The sequence below is a fragment of the Tiliqua scincoides genome, chromosome 4 (genome assembly GCF_035046505.1).
Source record: "Tiliqua scincoides isolate rTilSci1 chromosome 4, rTilSci1.hap2, whole genome shotgun sequence".
NCBI classification, from domain to species: Eukaryota; Metazoa; Chordata; class Lepidosauria; order Squamata; family Scincidae; genus Tiliqua; species Tiliqua scincoides.
Window position 1 is genome coordinate 185,424,511 of NC_089824.1, and position 21,388 is coordinate 185,445,898.

At 42.3% G+C, this 21,388-nt stretch overlaps 1 protein-coding gene across 1 annotated transcript in view; it reads right to left on the reverse strand.

Moving 5' to 3' along the window:
• Nucleotides 1–21,388, reverse strand: part of SYT6 (synaptotagmin 6) — a 164,760-nt gene that overhangs the window by 76,751 nt on the left and 66,621 nt on the right. Inside the window, exons 2-3 of the mRNA XM_066625168.1 lie at nucleotides 9,270–9,606; nucleotides 322–880 (exon numbers count right to left, since the gene is read on the reverse strand). Coding sequence (XP_066481265.1) covers nucleotides 322–880; nucleotides 9,270–9,606 — 896 coding nt within the window. The remainder of the gene's footprint in view (nucleotides 1–321; nucleotides 881–9,269; nucleotides 9,607–21,388) is intronic.

The following is a 21,388-nucleotide window of genomic DNA, read 5'->3' on the forward strand; positions in this document are numbered from 1 at the left end:
AGGTTCTGGATGTTTTGCCATAAAATGAATTATTGTAATTATGGTGGACAGATACCAACTTAGCTAAAGCATGAATGATTAGATTGACAGCTTACTAATGAAGTCTTAGCAAATAACTAGGAGAGTCTCTTCACCAACTCAAGATGACAAGGAACAGAAATAGGAGAGCAATGCACATTCCCAAAAGAAGACCAGATGGTCTATCTGCACTGGAACATTTGCTTCAACATGGCTTATGGAGTCATGGCACTGGTGAACTGCAGACTATTCACAATAGTGTCCTATACCTCCTCCACAGAAATGGCAAGAACAGATACTCACAGTAGTGGCATACTGAATATCCTTCCAGATGGAGGTCTCCCGAGAAAGATCTGAGGCCTCAAAGAGGTTCTCTAAGATCACCTCCCCAATCATGTCATGCCTGGAAAATCTGTCAAAGTCAAAGACACTAAGGTGGAGCTTCCTATTGGTCAGCTCCTCATAGAGAACAGGAAACTGAAAGTATTCATCAAAAGTAGGATTGAGCGTTTTCCTATGAACACGTGTCTGGAACTTGCGCTTCCTGTCTGGCAAGAGGTAGATCTTGACATAGGGATCAGAACTGCCACAGAGGTCTTTGGCAGGCAAGTCAAAAGCCTTGAGGATCCGTACAATCAGCATCTCGTTCTCATAGTCATATTTCAAAGCAAAATTTATTTTCCCACAGTTTTTTTCTGCCTCTTTCTTAGGGTCCTCGGAGTCCACAGATTTCTGTTTGTACAGCTCTGGCTTGATCCGACCTATGCAAGTTGGCTGCTCTGTTACTGCTGGTGGCTCTGTGTCATAGTCCACACTGGAGACATGCATCTGCCTGGGTAGGTGCCTCTTGAAAGAAATGTGCCTGCAAGAGACAAAAAGAGGATAGTGGGTTGTCTACTGGATGTAGACACCTTCCTGGGTGACAGGTTCAGATTGAGAGGTAGGGTGCAAGATGGGAAAAGGGGAACACAGTACATTCTGGAAATCATGTCTGAACCCAAAAATGGTTGAGGACACCCACCATCCCATTCTCTCAGACATGCCTCCTGGATAAGAGACTCCCTGGTATGATGCATATTTGCAGTGGCGTCACTAGGGTTTGCATCACCGGTGCAGGAAGCCAGCACATCACCCCTATGTTGGACTGTCTCCCATGGAGTGGGCAAGGCAACGCCCCAGGCAACGGATGTGGTGATGTACCATTGCCCCACCTCCACTAGTTTTTTGGCTATAACTTTTGATAGAACAGTGATATTTCAATGCGGTTTGTTTCATTGCATTCTGCATGAAATTATGCATTGATTGCTGTACAACGGGGTAGGCAAACATTTTGGCAGGATGGCCACATCTCTCTGATACTGTGCTGGGGGCTGGGAAAAAAAGAACTAATTTATATTTCAAATTTGAATAAATTTACAAAAATGAATACATTAGAGATGGAACATAAGAATGAATGAATTCTACTGAGCTTATTTATAATACACATGAGAACTATAATACAGGCATGTTGAACCACATGGGAACTATAAACTGTTTGCCACACACCTCTTGCAAAGTGAAAACCTAACACCCACAAGTGAAAACATACAGACCAGGCCAGAAACACATGGAAACATAAGTTGTTCAGAGGCAATGGGTGTGTGTGTGTGTGTGTGTGTTAAAATAATGCCCAGGGAAAAGCAGAAAACACCTGGAGACTATAAAAGGCCTTGCTATAACTCGGCCTGCAGTTTGCAACTGACGGTCACGAATAGCAGTAGCGGGCCAGCGTAGGCTCCAACAGTGTCCAACAGGCCAGAGGCTTGTTGGAGACTGGGGGTTCCCTGTGGGCCGGATTGGGGGTCCCTGAGGGCCGGATTGGGGGTCCCTGAGGGCTGCAAATGGTGCCTGGGGTGAGGTTTGCCCATCCCAAATATATAACATGGCCCATGGGCTGGTATTATTTTGATTTTCTCTGTAAATTGGTTTGTGAACTTTTCATTGAAAAGCGGTATATAAATACTGTTTATTTATTTATTAATTATTATTATTATTATTAATTTATGCTCCATCATGCCTATTAGTTTTTTGCTTTCTTTGGTTTCAGATTATGTTGTACAAGCACATGAAAATGATTCTACTCCTAGCTATGACCGGAAAGCAGGGGATGCACACTAGCACTTTCAAAACTATTTCCCTTTAACTGCCATACACAAGATGAGTGGCTCCTTCATTGCTGAAAGTTATTATGCAGGTGAGCTTCTACAATGTTCCTCCAGGCACCACTCTCTTCATCAGGCTTTTGCAGAGGACCTAGAACTATTTCTACAACTTGGGATCCACCATGATATTGTCTGCACCACCACATTCTTTTTTCCTAACACCCACAATTCCAGAAACAGAGTTTCCTGATTGGAAACTGATTATCTGAAGTTGCTCAAAGTGACGGAGCAAAATGGAAAGGAATTCATCATGTTTCAAATTATTCATAAAGCAATAATCTCACTTTCGGCAGCATTCTGATTGTTCTGCCCTTTAATGGGGATCCTGCATATAATCTGTTTTTTTCTAGGGAACAGCAGTGTCTCTTTAATCTTAAAGCAGGGGAATGTAACAGTAACACTATTATGGTACAATATAATTGAAAAGGAGGGTTGGCCTTCAGGCAGACAAAAAATTCTGTTTGTTCTCCCCCCCCCTTTTTTTAAATTTAAAAGACACCAGGAAATGTGTGTTGTGGCACAAGAAAGGAGGAGCATTTGTTTTTTAAAGAGTAATACTTTGTTTAAAAAGGGAAGAAAGAAAAGACAATCTTCAAGTGATAAAGAATTAATGAAGTGGGTAGCTTTGCACATCTTAGAAGGGCTACATGAGTCTTGGGTTTATGTATTAATTTTACCTATTAAAACATTTATAGGCCACTTTTCTATTCCAATTAAGGGATCATTATGGCCGCTTACAATCACCATTAAAGAACAATAAAATTCACTTAAAACATCAAGGCCACAGGCAACTAATAAGCAATGGCAAAGGACAAAAGAGATGCAATTTAAGAAAAGGACAAATAGAACAAGTAAGTCATGGAGCCCAGCTGCACCTCACAGGAAGGGGAAGTTCCACACTAACAGCCCAATCCTGAGCTGCCCAGATTATGGAGCTGCGGAGGTGCCGAAAATGGCTTCCGCTGCATCCTGCGTACCCCAGGCAGCTGCTGGCAGCTCCTCAGGAGAAGGGGACTTTCATCCCCTTCCCCCAGGTAAATGAAGTAGCCCCACAATGGGGCTACTCAATTCACTGCCAACCAAAAGGCCAGCAGTGGATCAAGTGCCTCCATGTCTCCCTTCCTCCCCACTCCCTCCCCCAGCACACCTCCTCCCTGCCCTCTGCCTCCTCCCAGAACGCCTCCCCCCCACGCCTCCACTTACCTCTCCGCCGCTTGGCATTCCACGTGACCACTAAGCAGTGGAGCACAGGCACCCACCCAGCGCTAGCCCAGCACCAACCAGCACTAGGCTACTACCAGCGCTTGCCCAGTACTAGGGTCCGCAAATGTGCCTTATGGCACTTTTGCGACAGTGCACACCGGCGCACTGAGCTCAGGATCGGACTCTTAGGGAGCTACCAATGAGAAGACCCTGACTCTTGCCTCCATCAATTGTGCCTCCTTTGGCAGTGAGATGTGGAATAGATAGTGAATGCAGTGTATGGACAGGTTCATGTGGGAGGAGAAAGTACTTGGTAAGGTTTTATACATTTTATCATATATTTCTTTTAAAGTCTATTTTCAAAACCTCATAAGGAGTAGGAAGTGTGTTCAACACCACTGACATCACCAGCACTGTTCAACAGGTGCTCATTATAATAGCACAACTAAGATACTTTTTTTCAGTTCACCAGTCCTCATTGCAGAACAAACCTGGCCCCTGGCTTTGAAATTGTCAGTTCTAGTTGTGATGTGATATGGGAATCAAAACAAACAAAAAATTAAACATTTAATTAAAAATTAAACAAACACAGAACAAAAAAAATCTTTTTGAAAAAGACACTGATGAAATGTTTATTCAGCAACGCATCTATTGGTTTTCTTAATGCTACTAATCTGTTTATTATTTTATGGTATGCTATATGCCTGTTTGATATGCCTGTTTTATTAACAGCAATAAACTATTATTGTTCTGCTAGTAATAAGAGAGCGTGTAGCAAAGTGACTGAGAGACAGAGTCACGAATCAGGGCTTCCCCAGCATGAATCTCACCCTATCTCAGCTACGAAATCATTAGGTGGCATAAGGCAAGCCTCAGCTGCAAGATGGGGGATAATAATACTTGCCTTACATATGAAACACTTTGCACACTCACAAACCAGTATATGAATGCTAAATACTGTATTATGTATTATGATTCTCCTTGTAATTTATCAGTGTGTGAAAATCTGTATTTTTAAAAGATGGAATAAAAACCAGTAAACAAACAAGAACATCTATGAAACCAATGAGCAGTCTCCCCAAGAGCTCTGCTTCAACACAGAGGCACTGTGCTCTGAGGACAGGACCAAAGCCAAACCTAGAATGCTGAAGATCACATCCGTACTTTCATCTGGCAATGCCATCACTCAGATATGCCTGTGGTAAAGGGAGACTGATGTATTAAAATTACACCTCTCTGCCATTCTCGTCACAGCTGGACTTCTCCATAATTCACAAGTTCCAGGAATACTTTTCTAATTGAGTTGGACACCATGTTACATGTATCTTTTTTACCTTCATAATGTCTTCACTGAGACTGCTTAATGGCTGTGAATGACTAAGGAACATTTGAACAAAAGAAGGCGACCATCCACTTCCCAATGGCGCAAACATCAACTGGGAGATTTTCACTGTTCCTCTCACAACCTTTATGACAAGGTCAAGGCCAGACCACCCATGAGATCAACTGATGCAGTTGCCTCAGGAGGCAGATTGGTGAAGGGCACCCATCTCTGTCCACCTACTTGCCTCCACTGCTTCTCCTTCTCCTTCCACTAACTGAATTGGAAAAGGAAGAGGAGGACAGAGAGAAAGAAGAACGTGGGGGGGGGGGAGAGAGCACTGAGCTAGAAGGTTGCAATTGGAGTGGGAGAAGCAGAAGTTGACACATCATCAGGTAAGGGGGCAGCATTTGTCATGCCACCCCATGCACCTCAGGTGGTATGGGGCCAGTTCTGAAAAAAATAATGCTTTAGATTTGTAGCCCCCATGGCCAGTCCTAGGCAGACACCATTATACTTCTTTCTATGGGTCTCTGGGTGAACAATTTTCTCTGATGCCTGAACTGCATCTCCCCCATTGCTGTTGTGACTGGGTGTTTGTTATATATTCCTTTTGTTTTTGCTTAAAGTAAGGGTGCCCAAAACCCAGCTTGGGGGCCATTTGAGACCCTTGGGGACCCCCATTTCGGCCCACAGGGAGCCTCCAGTCTCCAATGAGCCTCTGGCCCACCAAAGATTTGCTGGAACCCGTGCCAGCCCGACTCAACTGCTCTCAGCATGAGGGTGACTGCTCAACTTCCTGTGTGAGCTGTGGGCCAAGCGATCCCTCTGTGAAACAGCAGTGGCAGCAAAGGAAAGGCCGGCCTTGCTCTGTGCAAGGCCTTTTATAGGCCATGTGTTACTGTAAGACCTTCATTCATTATTATAAGTTCCATCTCTGATATATTCATTTATGTAAATTTATTCAAATTTTAATGTAAATTAATTCTTTTTCTTTCCCAGCCCCTGACACAGCGTCAGAGAGGTAATATGGCCCTCTTGCTGAAAAGTTAGGACACCCCTGGCTTAAAGCTGTTCTGCTTTCTTTAGAAAAGTCCCACCAAACACTTTTGCATGATGTTGTAGATTACGCTTATTCCTTATATCTGTAGCTCATCCTTCCTCCAAAGAGCTCAGGGCCCCAGTATAGCCACATAGCAATCCTGTGGTTTGGTTTTATGCCCAAACCATATATGATGTTTAAATTGTCACGAGCCCTGATTAGGTTGATTTTCCTTGCCATATTTGTGGGCTTTTCAGGAAGATCAGGTTGGAAATAGCATTTTGGACTAGATGGACTCTTTGACCCAGCAAAGATGGGATTGTTCAACCCAGCAGGGCTCCTTTTATGTTATCTTTATGTTCCTTGCCAAAATGCAAAGACATAAAAAACTTAGCAACTCCTGCCCCTTGGTGGCCAACATAGCAGACTTTGTACTGCTCATCACAGACTGACTGGCATCGAGATATAGTTTGTTCCTTAGCACATACTCAAGTACAATATAGATGAAGTCAGCCTACATCTCAGCTGAAAGGATCATGTGTGTTAGAGACATTAGTGTCAGTGACCAAGGAAAAGGATTTTCAAACTCCCAGGCTACCCTCAGCCTCCAGATCCTTGTAGATTCCTGACTTCCACTGTAATGAATCCTCATGCTTCTTCATGAGCCTTCATCTGAGGCTAGAGTGACCCTGAGGCAGTGGCTGATCTTGAACACTGAGATGCTGCTCCCTCTAAGCCAGTGCAGTGAGTGATATGTCAATTCCGTTTATCTAATTATTCCTACTTTGAGCCGCATAAGCAAGAAAGAGAGCAAAAGGCTGTAATTCCATTTGACAGTACGCCATGTCACTGATATGTCTCCCTGCCTCCCTGAGTCCTAACAAAATTAAAGTGGCCACAAGCATATAGACAGCTTGACACAATGAGGTCAAGTCACAGTAACAGGATTTGAATCTTTTGGTTATGATCAAGGGCCCATGGGGAGACTGGTGTAATATGTCAGCTGGTTCACTATCAAGTCAACCTTTGGCAGAGACCAGCATGCAGTTGAGAGAGTATCCTTCAGCTCCAGGAGGTGCATGTCAGCCAAATGTTTAGGGTAATAGCCCTTTAGTGCAATTGTTCAGTGATTTACAAGTATCAAGAACGTATTTTTAAGGAACCAGCTGCTACAGACCTCAAGAGAAGTGGTCCACTGCATCAAACAATATGGGCTTAGAAGAAGTGAGCTAGTGCTGTGCTCTGCCATACATTTTCCATATGGCCATGGTCAGACTCAAGAGGTTGGAGCACGTGACCAGAAATTGGCCCTAAATGCCAGCTGGTGTAATGTACATTACACCAGCTACTCTGCAAAGCAGTAATCAGATCGCAACATTATGCATCCTCTGTATAGCTCCTCGTACACAACCAGCACTTAATAAATGTCAAGCGAAAAACATAATAGTCAAAGGAAATGGGCTATGACCCACAAAAGCTTTTGCCACTATAAATCTGCGGGTCTTTAAGGTGTCACAAAGCTTTCCCCCCATTTTTTTTCTGCAATAGACTAAAATGTGGTTGCCTTCTGGAAGGAATAATGGGCATTTTTTTTACACTCATCACACTGAAAACAGATCTGACACAATCCAATTGTGTGTGTGTGTGAGAGGGGGGGGCTGGGAAAGGATGCAAAACAATGCAAAACTATAGCACGGCATGGAGAGGGCTTTAAGATTCTTCCTTCCACTCCTGTTCATGCCCCCTCCAACCTGGTGCTATTTTTATTTTAAATAGGAAATGCAGGTTAAGTATGCACTATGTGAAAAGAGGGAGGATGTTGACCATGGAGGTAAGCATGGCCCTTTAACCATTGTGTTACTGCTGCTCAAACACTCAAGAGCCCTTTTGTTCTACAGGATTACAGTCTGGCCAATGGGGGGGGGGGGAGAGTCTGAGACAAGGGCACTGAAAGAGCACTCAGGTGATTTTCTGTCACACAGCCACTCCCTATAAACACCTACCATGTATTGCAGCAGCTGCCAGTCCTCATTCATCCCTCTGTGCTTCTGCTTACTTTCTCCATGCAGTTCTCTTAACAGGCCCTTTCACACACCCTGTGCTATGCAAACCACAAGGGAAGCCCACAGCATGAGCAGCAGCAACCAGTATACTGTACTTCTAGCTTTTCCTCTGTGGATTGGCAACCTGTTTATTCCAGACAGGCTCTCATTCCTTTGCAAGCTCCATGACATTTAATAATGGCTGAAGGTTTAACCAGCAGGGAGATGGAGCCATAAGGAACACCAACCTTCTGCTCTTTCAGCTGCCGTGCAGCTGTCACAGGCACGGAAGCCCTGTGGGGCTGAGGAGGTTGGCCAATCTTATCCCTGTGTCTTTCTTTCAAAACCCACTTCATCCCACATGTTGTTGAAGAAAATCTTTTACTTTGCTACAACGGTTCCTTTTTTAGTACTAGGGGTGAGGAGATACAGGTCCCTTTCTGCCCACATCAGTTCTGTCTCACCTCAGAATGGAGCGCTGAAAGGGACAGAGGCTTGGGACTTCTCTGCTACCAGGGCTCAGGGTCAGTAACACTCCACTCTCTGTGTACTTAAAATACAATAAGAATGGGGGGGGGGGAGGCCTCTCAGGGCAATCCAGTAGAACAATCACTGCTGCAATGATGAACAGCCAGTTTGGGGGGGGGGGGGTGAGAAAGAGCCCAATCTTATCCCCACCATTCTAAGTGATGCAGCACACACTGTCAGAGTATGTGCTGCATCATATGGGGGAGGGAAGGGGAACAGATAGCATAGGAGAGGTGGGTAAAAATATTTTTTAGTTACTCCTCCTTAGGTTGCCTGGCCAACAAAGGGTCTCCTTGGACTTACGCCAGCTATTTCACTGGTGGAAGTTCAAGGAGACGCAGGGGGCATGTTGGGCCAGGAAAATGGGGATGGGATCCAGGCATGCACAGTGCTACGTCCAAATCTTCCCTCCCACCACACTGCCCTGCTTCCTGCCCTGATTCTCCCCAATCCTCCCCCTCCTGTCTCAAACTTCCCCGCCGTAACCTTACCTGCTTCTGCCATGGCACTTATAGCAGAAGACCAGGGGAGTGGTCTGCCTCCATAAATACCCAACAGGATTGGGCCATAAGACTTTTTGAGTCAATCATCAGTAAAACAACACAGGGGGAAGATAGTCGGGATAATGATAATGGGATAAAATGGGCCAAAAAGATTTCCTGAGCAATGAGGATGGTCTTGACTTGGTAGATGGGAATCTGTCTTAAGTTATGTCTTGGGGTTTGGGCCTGTTCTGGGGAACATACCTGCTTCAACAAATAGCAGCAGGACAGAGGGGGACAGGGCAGGGCAGGTGTGATGTGCTGGACATCATTCCTCCCCATTCCTTTGTGTCCTCTTGGAGGGTTTGCCAGTCCATAAACACATAAAATGGCCTGACTTATATGATCCAACAAGGATTGTTCAACACTCACCTAGTGGAAGATGCAGGCTCTGTTGTTTGCCTTTGCATCCGTGTGCGCCTCATGAGGTGGTCCTTCATGGACATCTGGACCTCTGCTGGAATATCTGGTGATGTATGACTGATTTTCACAGCTGCCTCCAAGAAGCCAAGAGTGCCTGTATCCTTTAGCTTGTCAGCCATGGTCTCTTTGTCCTGTTCTGCCGAGTTCTGGGGGGCAGGGGTGTTAGTCGAAATGGCCTTGTTCCTCCAGGACACCCAGCACAGCTTCCAAAAGAGAAAGAGAAAAACTGCCACCAGGGCCAGTCCACATACAATAACAGTCACTGCAAGGAGGCTGACGGAGAGCACTAGAGGGCAGGAAAAGGTGGCAGTAGGAGAGAAATGCAAGATATGGATAGGAAAGCAGGAAGGGGGGGAGAAAAAGAAGAATGTCTGTGAGAAACATGAAAAGTCAGAGATGGTCCAAATGGGGTCTGTTCCCTCCCGCCACACACACAGTCTCTTATGGAAACAAAGAAGAGCTGAGAAACTTACATGGAAAATTATCATCCCTTAGAAATAAGAGTATATTTTTAAAAACAGTTGTTAAGATCTGGCTTTGTTGGAATATTTTTATTTTGCAAAACTCATTACAATTTTTGGAATTGTCTTGATTGTTTTTATGCCTTTGGGGGTCAACTGCAATTACCCCACAAACACACCAACTTGGTGAGAAGTGGATCCATAACCACTGCTGCCTGTACTGGAACAAGAAATAGGAGAAGCAATGACCTCAAGGGAGGCCATTTCTGCCCCCCCCCCATGCACACAGCATGCCCTTGTAGCTGACATTTATTCATCTATGTGAAATCCACCTCTTAACCTTATTACACTAATAGTGAATATGACAGAGTAGATAACTGTGGTCCACCAGTTGCTTCAGGAAACACACAAGACAAACAAGATACCTGTATCCTGTTGCCACTCCCTTGCATCTGATATCTAGCTTCACAAGCATAAGTGCTAGAACCTTGTTTTTTTAAACAACTGAAAACAAAGATTCTTAGGACACTGAATTTATGGCCAGTGCCACATTCTGCTGCTCTTCTGTGTTTCCAAATCGTTACAACACACTCTTGTCCAGAGCTGATTAAAAATAGCATCTGACAATTTTTTATTCAATAGAACTTGTCACTTTACACAGGCACTAAGTAAACCCTTTTTGTGTTCCCCAGAGACAGGCAAGTCTTTTCATTTGGCAAAAGTAAATACTAATATAACTCTTTACAGCTCTGTCAGGTACAAGGAGGACAACATTTTAAGGCAATCTCGGAAAGCACAGTCATTACGCTTCTGCTAATATCACTTAAATGGAGGTATGTGGAAGACTATACCACATATCAGCAACTATATGGGTTTTCTATATTTCCCTTGTATCCATCTGGAGTCTATAAGAAAAGACAGGATGAAAATTTAAATCAAAACATTCAAAACTGAAAATCAATAAAAGACAACATGTCAAAATAAATCCTGGAAACAAGAGCTTCCATGTGGAAATGTCAAAGTAAAAATTGCCACAGTGTCTTCCGAAAAGAAAAGAAGAAAAAAAGAACTGTCATGTCAAGGCCGGGACATTGACCTCAAACATTGATTCATAGAACCATAGAGTTGAAAGGAAACTAAAAGGTCATATAGTCCAGCCCCTACCTGTTGGAAAATTCCTATTTTCCAAATCCAAAATAAAGTGACTTTAAAGTTCCAAATGAAACTTTAAAATGAAACAATAAAATGAAAGTTGTTTAGTTGGGTGGGGGGGACTTCTCTATACAAAATAAATATTTTTGGAAGTATTTGGCTTCCTCCTACTTACTAGACCAAGGTGTGCCAAACATAGGGCCAGAGGTGCAGATAAGGCCTGGAGAAGCTCCTTATTCACCCTGTGTGATGACTTGTGATAAATGAGCTGTGAATGAGCTGCAATGTGGGCAGCATGACTTCTGGTTGAAACAGGAGCTGAAAGAAGTTGCCACCAACTTTTCTCTTTCACTTCCTTTCAGATTCAGCTCCCCACTGCAATATGGCGTTCATAATGCTTACCTTATTTTACAGAGTCATTGTAAGGATTGTAACCCCTGGGGGCTAGGGATAAGAATAGGCCCTCAGTTTGGCTGTACTTGTCGTAAGCGGAGACTAAACAGCCACCGGGTAGATGGGACTCGTCAGCCTGGGAAGGCAGCTCATCTGAGAGAAGGAAAACTCTGATCCCAAGCCTCCACTGCCTTGTGGCTACATCCAGTTATGGAAAAGGCTTCAGGAGTCAACCTCGAGGCAAAATCCGGAGCCGGAGTCCCTGAGGCAGTTCATGGCTGAACACAGTCATGTTCTGGCAACTCCTGCGACGCCGCTGGAACCAACCATATTGGCCTCTGCCTTTCCATTGAACCATTTCAGCAACGTGGAGAGGGGGGATTTGCTGCATGGGTAACAGCCTATCCTCCATACCTACTTTACCCAGGCTTCGCGCACTGGAGAGGATACTCTGTTCCAGAACTACCATTCAGAGCTTGACACCATAGTCTTCCGAGACTGAAGGATGCCAACAATGTAAGGATTACATCAAGATAATAAATCTGAAGAGCTTTGTACACTCAGAAAATGCTATACCAGTGTTTCTCAACCATTGGTACAGGTAACACCAGTAGTACTTGAGGTGGTATCTGGTGGTACTCATAACATCCCTGGAATCTGCCACCAGGTGGCAAGACCAGAAAAACAACACAACAAACAGTGGTAGGAGGCTCTGCTCAGCAGGCAGAGCTCCAAAGCATGCTTTTCTGCACTCTCCTGTCCACCCGGAGGCTCTTACTGGTGTTTGCCATGTCTCATCTGGCCTCCCAACCCAGAAGTAACTAGTAATGGCATCATCACCAGTTACTTCCTGTAGTATTTCAAATAGGTGGACAAGGTGAAGTGGTACAGTGGAGGATAAACCTTGAGAAACACTGTGCTACACAAATATTATTATGAATGGCATCAGCCACTGTAGGGGGCTGTGCAATCATAGCGGAAGGCACCTGCTTTCACTTATGCACATTTGTCTGAACATATACAAGTATACGTACGTAGGAACTTCTCTGTAAATCCAGTGTTCTGAATGGGAATATAAGGAATACAGACTTCTCACTATCCCAGTGCCCAATCTAATTCCCATTGGAAAGCTAGAATTGTGCCCAGAGTGGTATGTAGTTTGAGAGAAGAAATAGATGTAATTTGTATTGTTTACTTCATCTGTTAGCGGCAGCTTCAGACATGCTCACACAATGCTGAAAGGTGTGTGCTAGGCATGGCTTTCTTCTCTACACCTAAATGTGCTAGCTCAAAGAACCATTCTCCAGTAACTCACTCAGAGTAACTTAGCTGCATTATGGAACAAAAAGGTAACAGGTCACTTCAAGCATTTCAGTGGAGATAAGTGCTTTGGATGTATGCTTATATGCAGGGCAGGGAGCATCAGGCCTAATAAAAACTGAAACCTTCAGGCTAAGGACACATTATTACTATTAAGTGCCTAAAGGTATATACAGTACAAAGCACACAAAAAGGGCATACCCAGCACTACATCAGGTCTGAACAAATATGGGCCCTCCTAAATTGATTCTCACAGTCTGTGGAGAGGACAGAAAAGGACAGAAAAGGACACAAAAGGCCGAAGGCGAGGTAGGGGAAGAGAAGAAAAATAAGGAGATCTCAGAAATACACACAAAAAAACTCAAGTGCACTTGGTTACGTTATCAAAAGCTGGTCAAAAAGAAAAAAAAAAAACCCTAAAAGTGTCTACTAGTAATGTCCACACTTAGGACTGCTTCACAGAGAAACACTTATTTTCCCAAAGGAGTTGCCATAACACAGCAGCAATAAGATTTCTGACTCTGTGTGTATGAAGGAACCCTAGCTACCAATCATAATCGCAGAAGTTAAGATTTGTCTAGCAATACTGAAGCATTTTCCTAACTTGTTCAGTTCAGTTCCAGGGGAATGTGAATTTGAATTAATTACTGTACTGACCTTCCACAGTTAACCAGGAGGTCTCTGCAATATATATCCATGTCAGACATGTGTTCTGAAATGCATATCTTGGAACATTAGTGTTATGTTCTTAGCACAAGAATACATACTTCACAGGTAAGGTATGGTGCAACCAGTGGCATCACTAGGGGGGTGACGCGCACTGGAGATGACACACTAAAATAGTGGTTTTAGGAGCAACCCCAAGATGCCATATACTGTTGGATGCGGAATGTCCTGCGGAATGCAATGCAAAAAATCAGAGTGAAATAGCTCCTTTCCTTCAAATGTTATGGCCAAAAAGCCAGAGAGAAGAAATTCATGGAGCCCTATGGAAAGTGAAACCGAGCTGTCTCGTGCGTTTACTTACGAGTAGGTATACTTACCATAGTCTGTTGGAAAGGGCAAGCTGAGAGGAATCCAATGACACCAGAATGGTCCCTATGCAATGAATGCAGCTCCCAAAAAACATCCAAGAAGAAGGTCCCTCCCTCCCAGCTGCGAGTATATTGAGCCCTATGGAAAGCAAAACGAAGCCACGTGGCCGCGTTTACTTGCAAGTAGGCTAGCTTGCCTCAGTCCGTCATAAAGGGCAGGCTGAGAGGAATCCAACAATGTCAGAATGGTCCTGATCCAATGAATGCAGCCCCCCAAAACACCCGAGAAGGAGGTCCCTCCGCCCCAGCTGCGAATGTATTGAGCCCTATGGAAAGCAAAACAGCCTCATGGTTGCATTTATTCATGAGTTGGCAGAGGTGCCTTGGTTTTTGATCAGGCCAGGCAAAGGGGAATGTGAGGACACCAGAATGGTCCTGATCCAATGGAACTGGAGTGCAACTAATGCTCCAGAAGGCAGCCTCCCCACCACCACTAAAAATTTCCAAAAAAAGAAGCTTGAACTGGTAAGGGGAATGTTTTCTATTTTGCACTTGCAAAGCCAGGTGGGTCTTTATCTTAATATGCTTGAAATAGAAGAACTTTAAACTGGGCACTGGTGAGGGCTGAAAATCTCACTGATTCTTTTTGGGGGATGTTATTGCACGCAGACGACAGAGAAAATTCACTTGGTGGGACAGGACTGGCTTCCCCTTATTTAATTATTTCTTTTATTTTAATTTAATTATTTATAATTATTTATTTTAATTTGTTTGATGATGTTACTTCTGGCCATGACATCACTTCCAGTGGGTCCTGGACAGTTTGTCATTCTAAAAAGTAGGTCCTGGTGCTAAAAGTTTGAGAGCTGCTGTAATAAGGTGTTAGTAAGTTGACAAGGGGTGTGTGTGTGTGTGACTCAGTGGTGGGTGGGTGACTCTACAAGTTTTCAAAATCACTAAAATCAGAGTTTGGAGGAATAATACCATCATGTTATATATCAATCAATGCGTAATTTCATGCAGAATGCAATGAAACAAACTACATTGAAATATCTGTGTTATTTCAAAAGATACAACCAAAAAACCAGTGGGGGCAGGGCAATGGTACATTACCTTGCCCACCACCTGGGGTGTTGCCCCGTCCACTGCATGGGGTGACACACAGGCCTCCTGCACTGGGTGACACGAATCCTAGTGAAGCCACTGGGTGCAACCCTTATAAACCATCTACACCCAGGGCTATTTGAATGAAAATACTGGGTACGTTCTCATAGATGACCCTGTGCTATCTGATCCTCCCCTATCATTTGGGAATAGCAATATAGAAGCACTTTTATGATTGTAATAATCTGCTGTATGAGAATGATACATTTTCTTAATTTACTTCTGTCTCAAAATATAAATATGGATGATCTTAGAACATCTGTTTGTAATGTGCATGCATCTTACTTATGCCAATAATTCTCTGCTTTCTTGAGCACTGAAAAATATTCCATTTTCCTGAGAACAGCAATTTTGAAAGGAACCACTCCAAATCCATCCTTATTAGGCAGCTGAACCAGTACCAGAATCTCTAGGCAGCTCACATCTGTTCTTCATTAGAGTTGTTATGAAAATAAGACTTGAAATATGCCTCTCCTTTATATTTAAGCCCTCTCTACCAGGATGACTCCAGTTGATCATCAATTTCACTTTCACTAGCCATAATTAAGAGATTAACATTGAGGATGGAAGAGAAGGGTAAGAATTTAATTTTTTCATCTTGAGAAATCCAAATTACCTCACAACTATAAATCAGGGATCTGACTGGATCACCTGTATTCTGGGATTTGGTAGGGCCAGTTAAACCCGATCTATGCACTTGTGGTGAGCCTGCTTGAAGATGACTCCTTTTTCTGCAGTGCACAATGCATGCTCCTGGCATGCATTCAGCCTCATGAGCAGTTTGTCATTGCAAGAAACTAGACTAAAACATGCCTTTGTTCAATTAAACTTTCTGTCAGTCCTCCCTTGGAGAATATGCATCCTCCTCATCACAGGAAAGCACAGGGTTATAGCCACTTGTTAGCAGTTTTCATGACTAGCTAGGAATGAGAAGATGGAAGGTGATGGGTCCCTCTGTGGCTGGAAATCAACTGTTCCCCTCTTGTATCAGCTTGTATCAGCTGTTCCCCTCTTCCAGTCATTCCATATAAAAGCCTTGCTATCAAGAAAGATCTCTTCATCAGCAACACAGCCTGGGGCTTGTATATCACAACTCAATGAGAGAATGTGTTTTGTTGTCTTATTTAATAATTGAATAAGTTTGCACAAGATAAACAGTGGAGATCCCTAAGAGATTTGGGTAATTGCGTTCCCGCCATAGAAGAGACACCACTTTGTTGTATGGAGAGCAAAGCCCTGGAAGGATTCCCAGCATTCTCAGTATCAAATGGCAGCCTCATAAGAACTTGGCACGCTGGGAAAAGCAGCCTCATTCCCCCTGCATTTACTTTTGCAGAAATTGTTGGAGTAGGGAAATGATTTCCTCTGCCAAAGTGTATGGTTCTAAAGTTTGAAACCAAGAGAAAAAAAAAAAGTACACATCAGGCACAATCCTAACCAGGTCTACTTAGAAGTAAATCCTATTTTGTTCAAAGGGGCTTACTCTCAGGAAAGTGTGGTTAGAATTGCAGCCATAGGCACACAAGTATTTGTGATATTCACAAGAAGTGTCTCCTCTGCCACGTGTGACCTGAAAGGATATTTATGCCTCTTACAATTATTCTTGTTTATAGTGAAAAAAAAACCCCACAACTGCCAGGGGTCTAGAGGGTCAGGGCTGAAGCAACACTATATATTTACTGCTGCTGCAGATATCATTATCTGGGGCCACTGAGCTACTTTGTCTGTCCGAAACAGAACAGCAGGGATTGTGAATGGTGTCGTCCTAAAGCTAATCCCCACAGGGTGGATTCCTGACAGGAAATCTCTTTTATCTTTTATACAGCAGTAGGCCAGGAGTGGTCCAAGCAGGCAAGTTGACTGCAAGTAAAATTGCCCATCATAGGGTATTTGTGCAACAGAGGTTTATTACACAAGTCAGGGCTGGTTGAAGCATCTGTAATGCATTGTGGATCTCCTATGCACATACATATAATCCAATGTGTTCTCTGCACTGACAGCACAAAGAAAGAAAATCTATCATGATACAGAATGGACCCAAAGGAATCTCTCGTACTACCGATTAAGGAATCAGGAACTGGGGCCAAAAAGCGGCTGCATCTTTTTCCACCTACTATCCCCATTCCGATGCTGAAGGTATAGTCCACAACAACAAATGCAGCTCCCTGATTTCCCATATGAGATGGGAATTGGCTTAGAGAGGCTGAAGCCCCTCCTGGCAAGTGGATGCTAGAGATTAGACACCTTTCAATGTAGTGAGTCCTCCCAAATTGGCAATGTGCAGGTGTGTCCTGTGAATGCTGCTTTCCCCCCCCCCCCCACCTTGCTTCAGGGGAGTGGAAGGGTAGTGTCATGTCATTGGAAAGAGGACAACAGAGCCAGCAGCTAGCTGGACAAAGCATGCAAACTGAACAATGAGAGGATGGCCCAGGAGTGACTATAAGGCAATGGGCCTTCAGCAGCTCAGCACTTGCCCACCAATCCTGAGGCACATTTTGATATTAGTTTACTGCATAAGGGTTATGAAGCATTTTACCCCTGCTCACAGTAGCATCTGGAGAAAAGGGTTTTTCTACCTACTAAAAGTTGGATGGCCATCTAATGCACACTCTAAAAAGACAAAGGACTCCTGGTTTGTCTCTCAAGAGGGAATTGTTGGAAAGTCGAAGCACAAGTTCCCCAATCTGTAATTCCTCACCATCTGGGTGCTAGTGCTCTATTTCTATGAAAACATATATCTAGATTTATTCTCTCCATGGTGGGGTGTTGGACTGTTTTTGACTAATGTCTGGAGAACACTCAGGTGTTGAGAATACAGGTCATCCCTTCTCCAGGCAGTGTTTTGCCTTCTCCTACAGCATCTGAAAAAGCATACAGCACATCCCTGAATCAGCTCCATGTACTGTACTAAACACATTTATTGTCCCATAGATAAGTTGATGCTCTTCCTTGCCCTCTTTTGGTGGCACTATAATTTTGGATGACTACAGGATAGAATTCTGTGAGTTTTAAATGAGTACCTAATTGTGCTTGATCACAATTTATGCTCAGTCTTTACTACCAGTCTGTTCCCTTTGTTTAGCTTTTAGATGGCATCTTTTCTGGTTCTTTCTTAAATGTAATCTTGTAAATAACCATGAACACTGATGGCACTATTTGAATAATTAATAACAGTTTGATAGCATTAAACATTCTAGCTCTAATTATTCTTTCTATAAAGAGAATTGAATGCTCTTTTCCACCTTGCTGGATTATCCACCTGGGATATGTTCAACAGCACCAAACTGTATGTCTATATATATATGTGTCGTTATGAGTCTCTAGAACCATAGGAATGTGATAGAAAGAGGTGCTTGCCTATGGTTTGAGTAATATTTAATTTGCCTGCAGACATGACTGTTTCCCCAAACATCTATTCTGCTCCCTGCCTTGCCTTCTCCAAGCAATGCTTTTGTTAGCTGAGAGCCCAATCCTGTGGTCCACGCTGCACCTCCGCAGTGTGGACCACAGTCGCAAACGTGCCATAAGGCTCCCGCCAGAGCTGCTCAGAGTCCGATATTGTGAGCCAGTCAGCTTTTGAAAAAATCTAGTATAAAGAGGTCTGGAACCAATAGGTAGAGGAAGGTTTTTTCAGTGATAACGAAATAAAAACACATAAAACTGCATTTTTGTTACAAAAAAACCCAAAATCTGTAAAATCTGTGAAAAAATTAAACCATTTTCTAACACTTCTACATATTCTTTAACACTTCTACATGTATGAGGTTGCATCTGCAGACACTATACCACCTTTATCACCTACCCAGTATACTTTAAAAGTGATTACTATTTATCAAAATGTGGAATAAAAACTCATAACATTGCTTTCTGCACTTCTAACTTTGGAAAACACCAAAATCTGCCAAAAACCCACAAAAATGTTTTCACTCACGTCTAGTAATAGGTAACCAAGTTGAGCGCAACCCATCCTAATAAGGGTATATAACAAGGCCAGCATTAAGCCTTATGTTTTTCTGAATTTTATCAACAATAATAGGCTTTAGGGCTGAACCATCAAAAAGGCAACCAAGGTGATCCCCTCAGGCAACCCACTGGTCCTTGCTGCTCAACTTTGCTCACCTGAGCTGCTGCTGCTGCTCTTCTCCCCACATCCTGGTTCAAAGCGGAGCCAAAGAGGATGTGTGGAGGAGAAGAGAATGGTGAGTTAGAGCATCCTAGTTGGGATCCTAGATGGGAGGAGTGGAGGAGGCAGCAGTTGGCACCTTGCCATTTAATGTGCTGCTTCAGTCACCAGGAGACCTCGAGCTGGGCCTAATGATATTAAAGTGCAAACAGTCTCAGGTGGTTATTAAAGAAAAACCTCTTCCCACAAAAGCTTGCTGTCTTGCTCTCTCACTCCTAAGCTTTGACAAAATGAAGGAGAGAAGTCCTCGAAGGTACAGAGAGGACGATTTATTAGCACAATGCATTTCAAGTCTTATGACTCTTCCTCAGGAGCAACTGACTTAATTCATTCAAAGGGTAACCAAACTCTCTCCCACATCATCTCAGAGTAATTTAAGTGCTCCAAATCAGTCTTTAATGAGGAAGGTGACAGTTGAACTGGAAAAGCTCACTGTGCAGTATGCTTGGAGGCTTAGCTTGAAGTCATGCCTATGATTACTTCTTTTTTTAAAAAATTTATTTAACTATAATAAACATAAAATAGAAAAACAAATACATACATAAACAAAATTCTAATAAAGCAGTACGAGCGAAGCCAAAACATTCCCATACTTATAATCCAAATACATACAGTCCAAACATTAACAAATAATAATCTATACCACTAATACTTCAAAATAAATCTTCAAATCCAGAATACCTCAAATCCCCATCCTCTCTCTGATTCAAAAAATCAATAACTGGACTCCAATTCTTCAAAAAGTTTTCTGTTGAATTCTCCCTAAGCAAAATTGTTAATTTATCCATCTCCGCATAATCCATAAGTCTTATCCACCATTCCTCCACCGAAGGTATATTCATAGTCTTCCAATTTTGAGCATAAAGTATTCTGGCAGCGCTTATCATATACAAAAATAAAACTTCATTTTTTCTTTCCACATACTCATCTGTCATACCTAATAAAAATACTTCTGGCTTCAATTGTATATTTGTTTTTAAGATCAACTGTATCTGTGCGTGAATTTGTGACCAATATTTTTTAACTTTTGAACACGTCCACCACATGTGGTAAAATGTTCCCTCTTGTTTCTTACATTTCCAACAACTATTGGACATAGTTTCATACATTTTGGCTAATTTACTTGGTGTCACATACCAACAATAAATCATCTTATATATATTTTCCTTAATGTTAACATTCAAAGTAAATTTTGTCTGTTTTATCCATAATTTCTCCCATCTGTCCATTGAAAGTTCATAGCCCACATTTTTTGCCCACTGGATCATGCATTCCTTAACCTGTTCATCTTCTGTTTCAAACTTCAAAAGCAATTTATATATTTTAGATATTACCTGCTCATCTGATCTTAATTGTTTCTCCAATATTGTCTCTCCCTCTTCAAAACCATATCATTTTTTATCAATTTTAAATCTTTCTAATAATTGTAAATACATAAACCATTGGCAGTCAAAACCCTCTACAATCAATTCCTCTCTAGACTTCAAAATACATTGACCTTGATTACATTTCAATAAGTTCTTATACAATAACCATTTATCTCCTGGTACAGTTCTCAAACCAAAATGTGCTTCTTGTGGTGAAGCTATGAGTGGAATTTTGTTGTAAAACCTTTTCTTATATCGATTCCATATCTTCCACAGTGCATGTCTAACATAATGATTCTTGAATTCCATATTCACTTTCAACTTATCATACCAAAGATATCCATGCCAACCAAATCTTAAATCATATCCTTCTAACTTCAACAATTTTTTGTTTTGCAACAATATCCATTCTGTAAGCCACAGAAAACAACATGATGCATAATAAGTCTTCAGATCAGGCAGTCCTAAACCTCCTCTTTCTTTTGCATCTTGCAAAATCTTAAATTTCACTCTTGGTTTTTTCCCTTGCCATATAAAACCTATCACATCTTTCTGCCACTCTTTAAAAGGTTTATCAGAAAGTAATATTGGTATATTCTGGAAAAGAAAAGGCATTTTTGGTAGTACATTCATTTTAATTACAGATATTCTTCCCAAAAAAGATAATTTCAACCTTTCCCATCTTGCAAAATCTTTTTTGATTTCACCCCAAACTTTAACATAATTATTTTGAAATAACATACAATTCGTGTTTGTCAAAATAATACCTAAATACTTAATCTTCTTCTCCACTTTGAACCCAGTCTTATTCATCAACTTCGATTGATCTTGTTCGTTCATATTTTTAGATAAAATTTTAGTTTTCTGTTTATTTATCTTAAATCCTGCTAATGATTCAAACTTCTTCAACTTAACCATCAACAACTCTATGTCTTTTAAAGGTTTTTCTAAGATCAAAACCATATCATCTGCAAATGCTCTTAATTTAAAACAT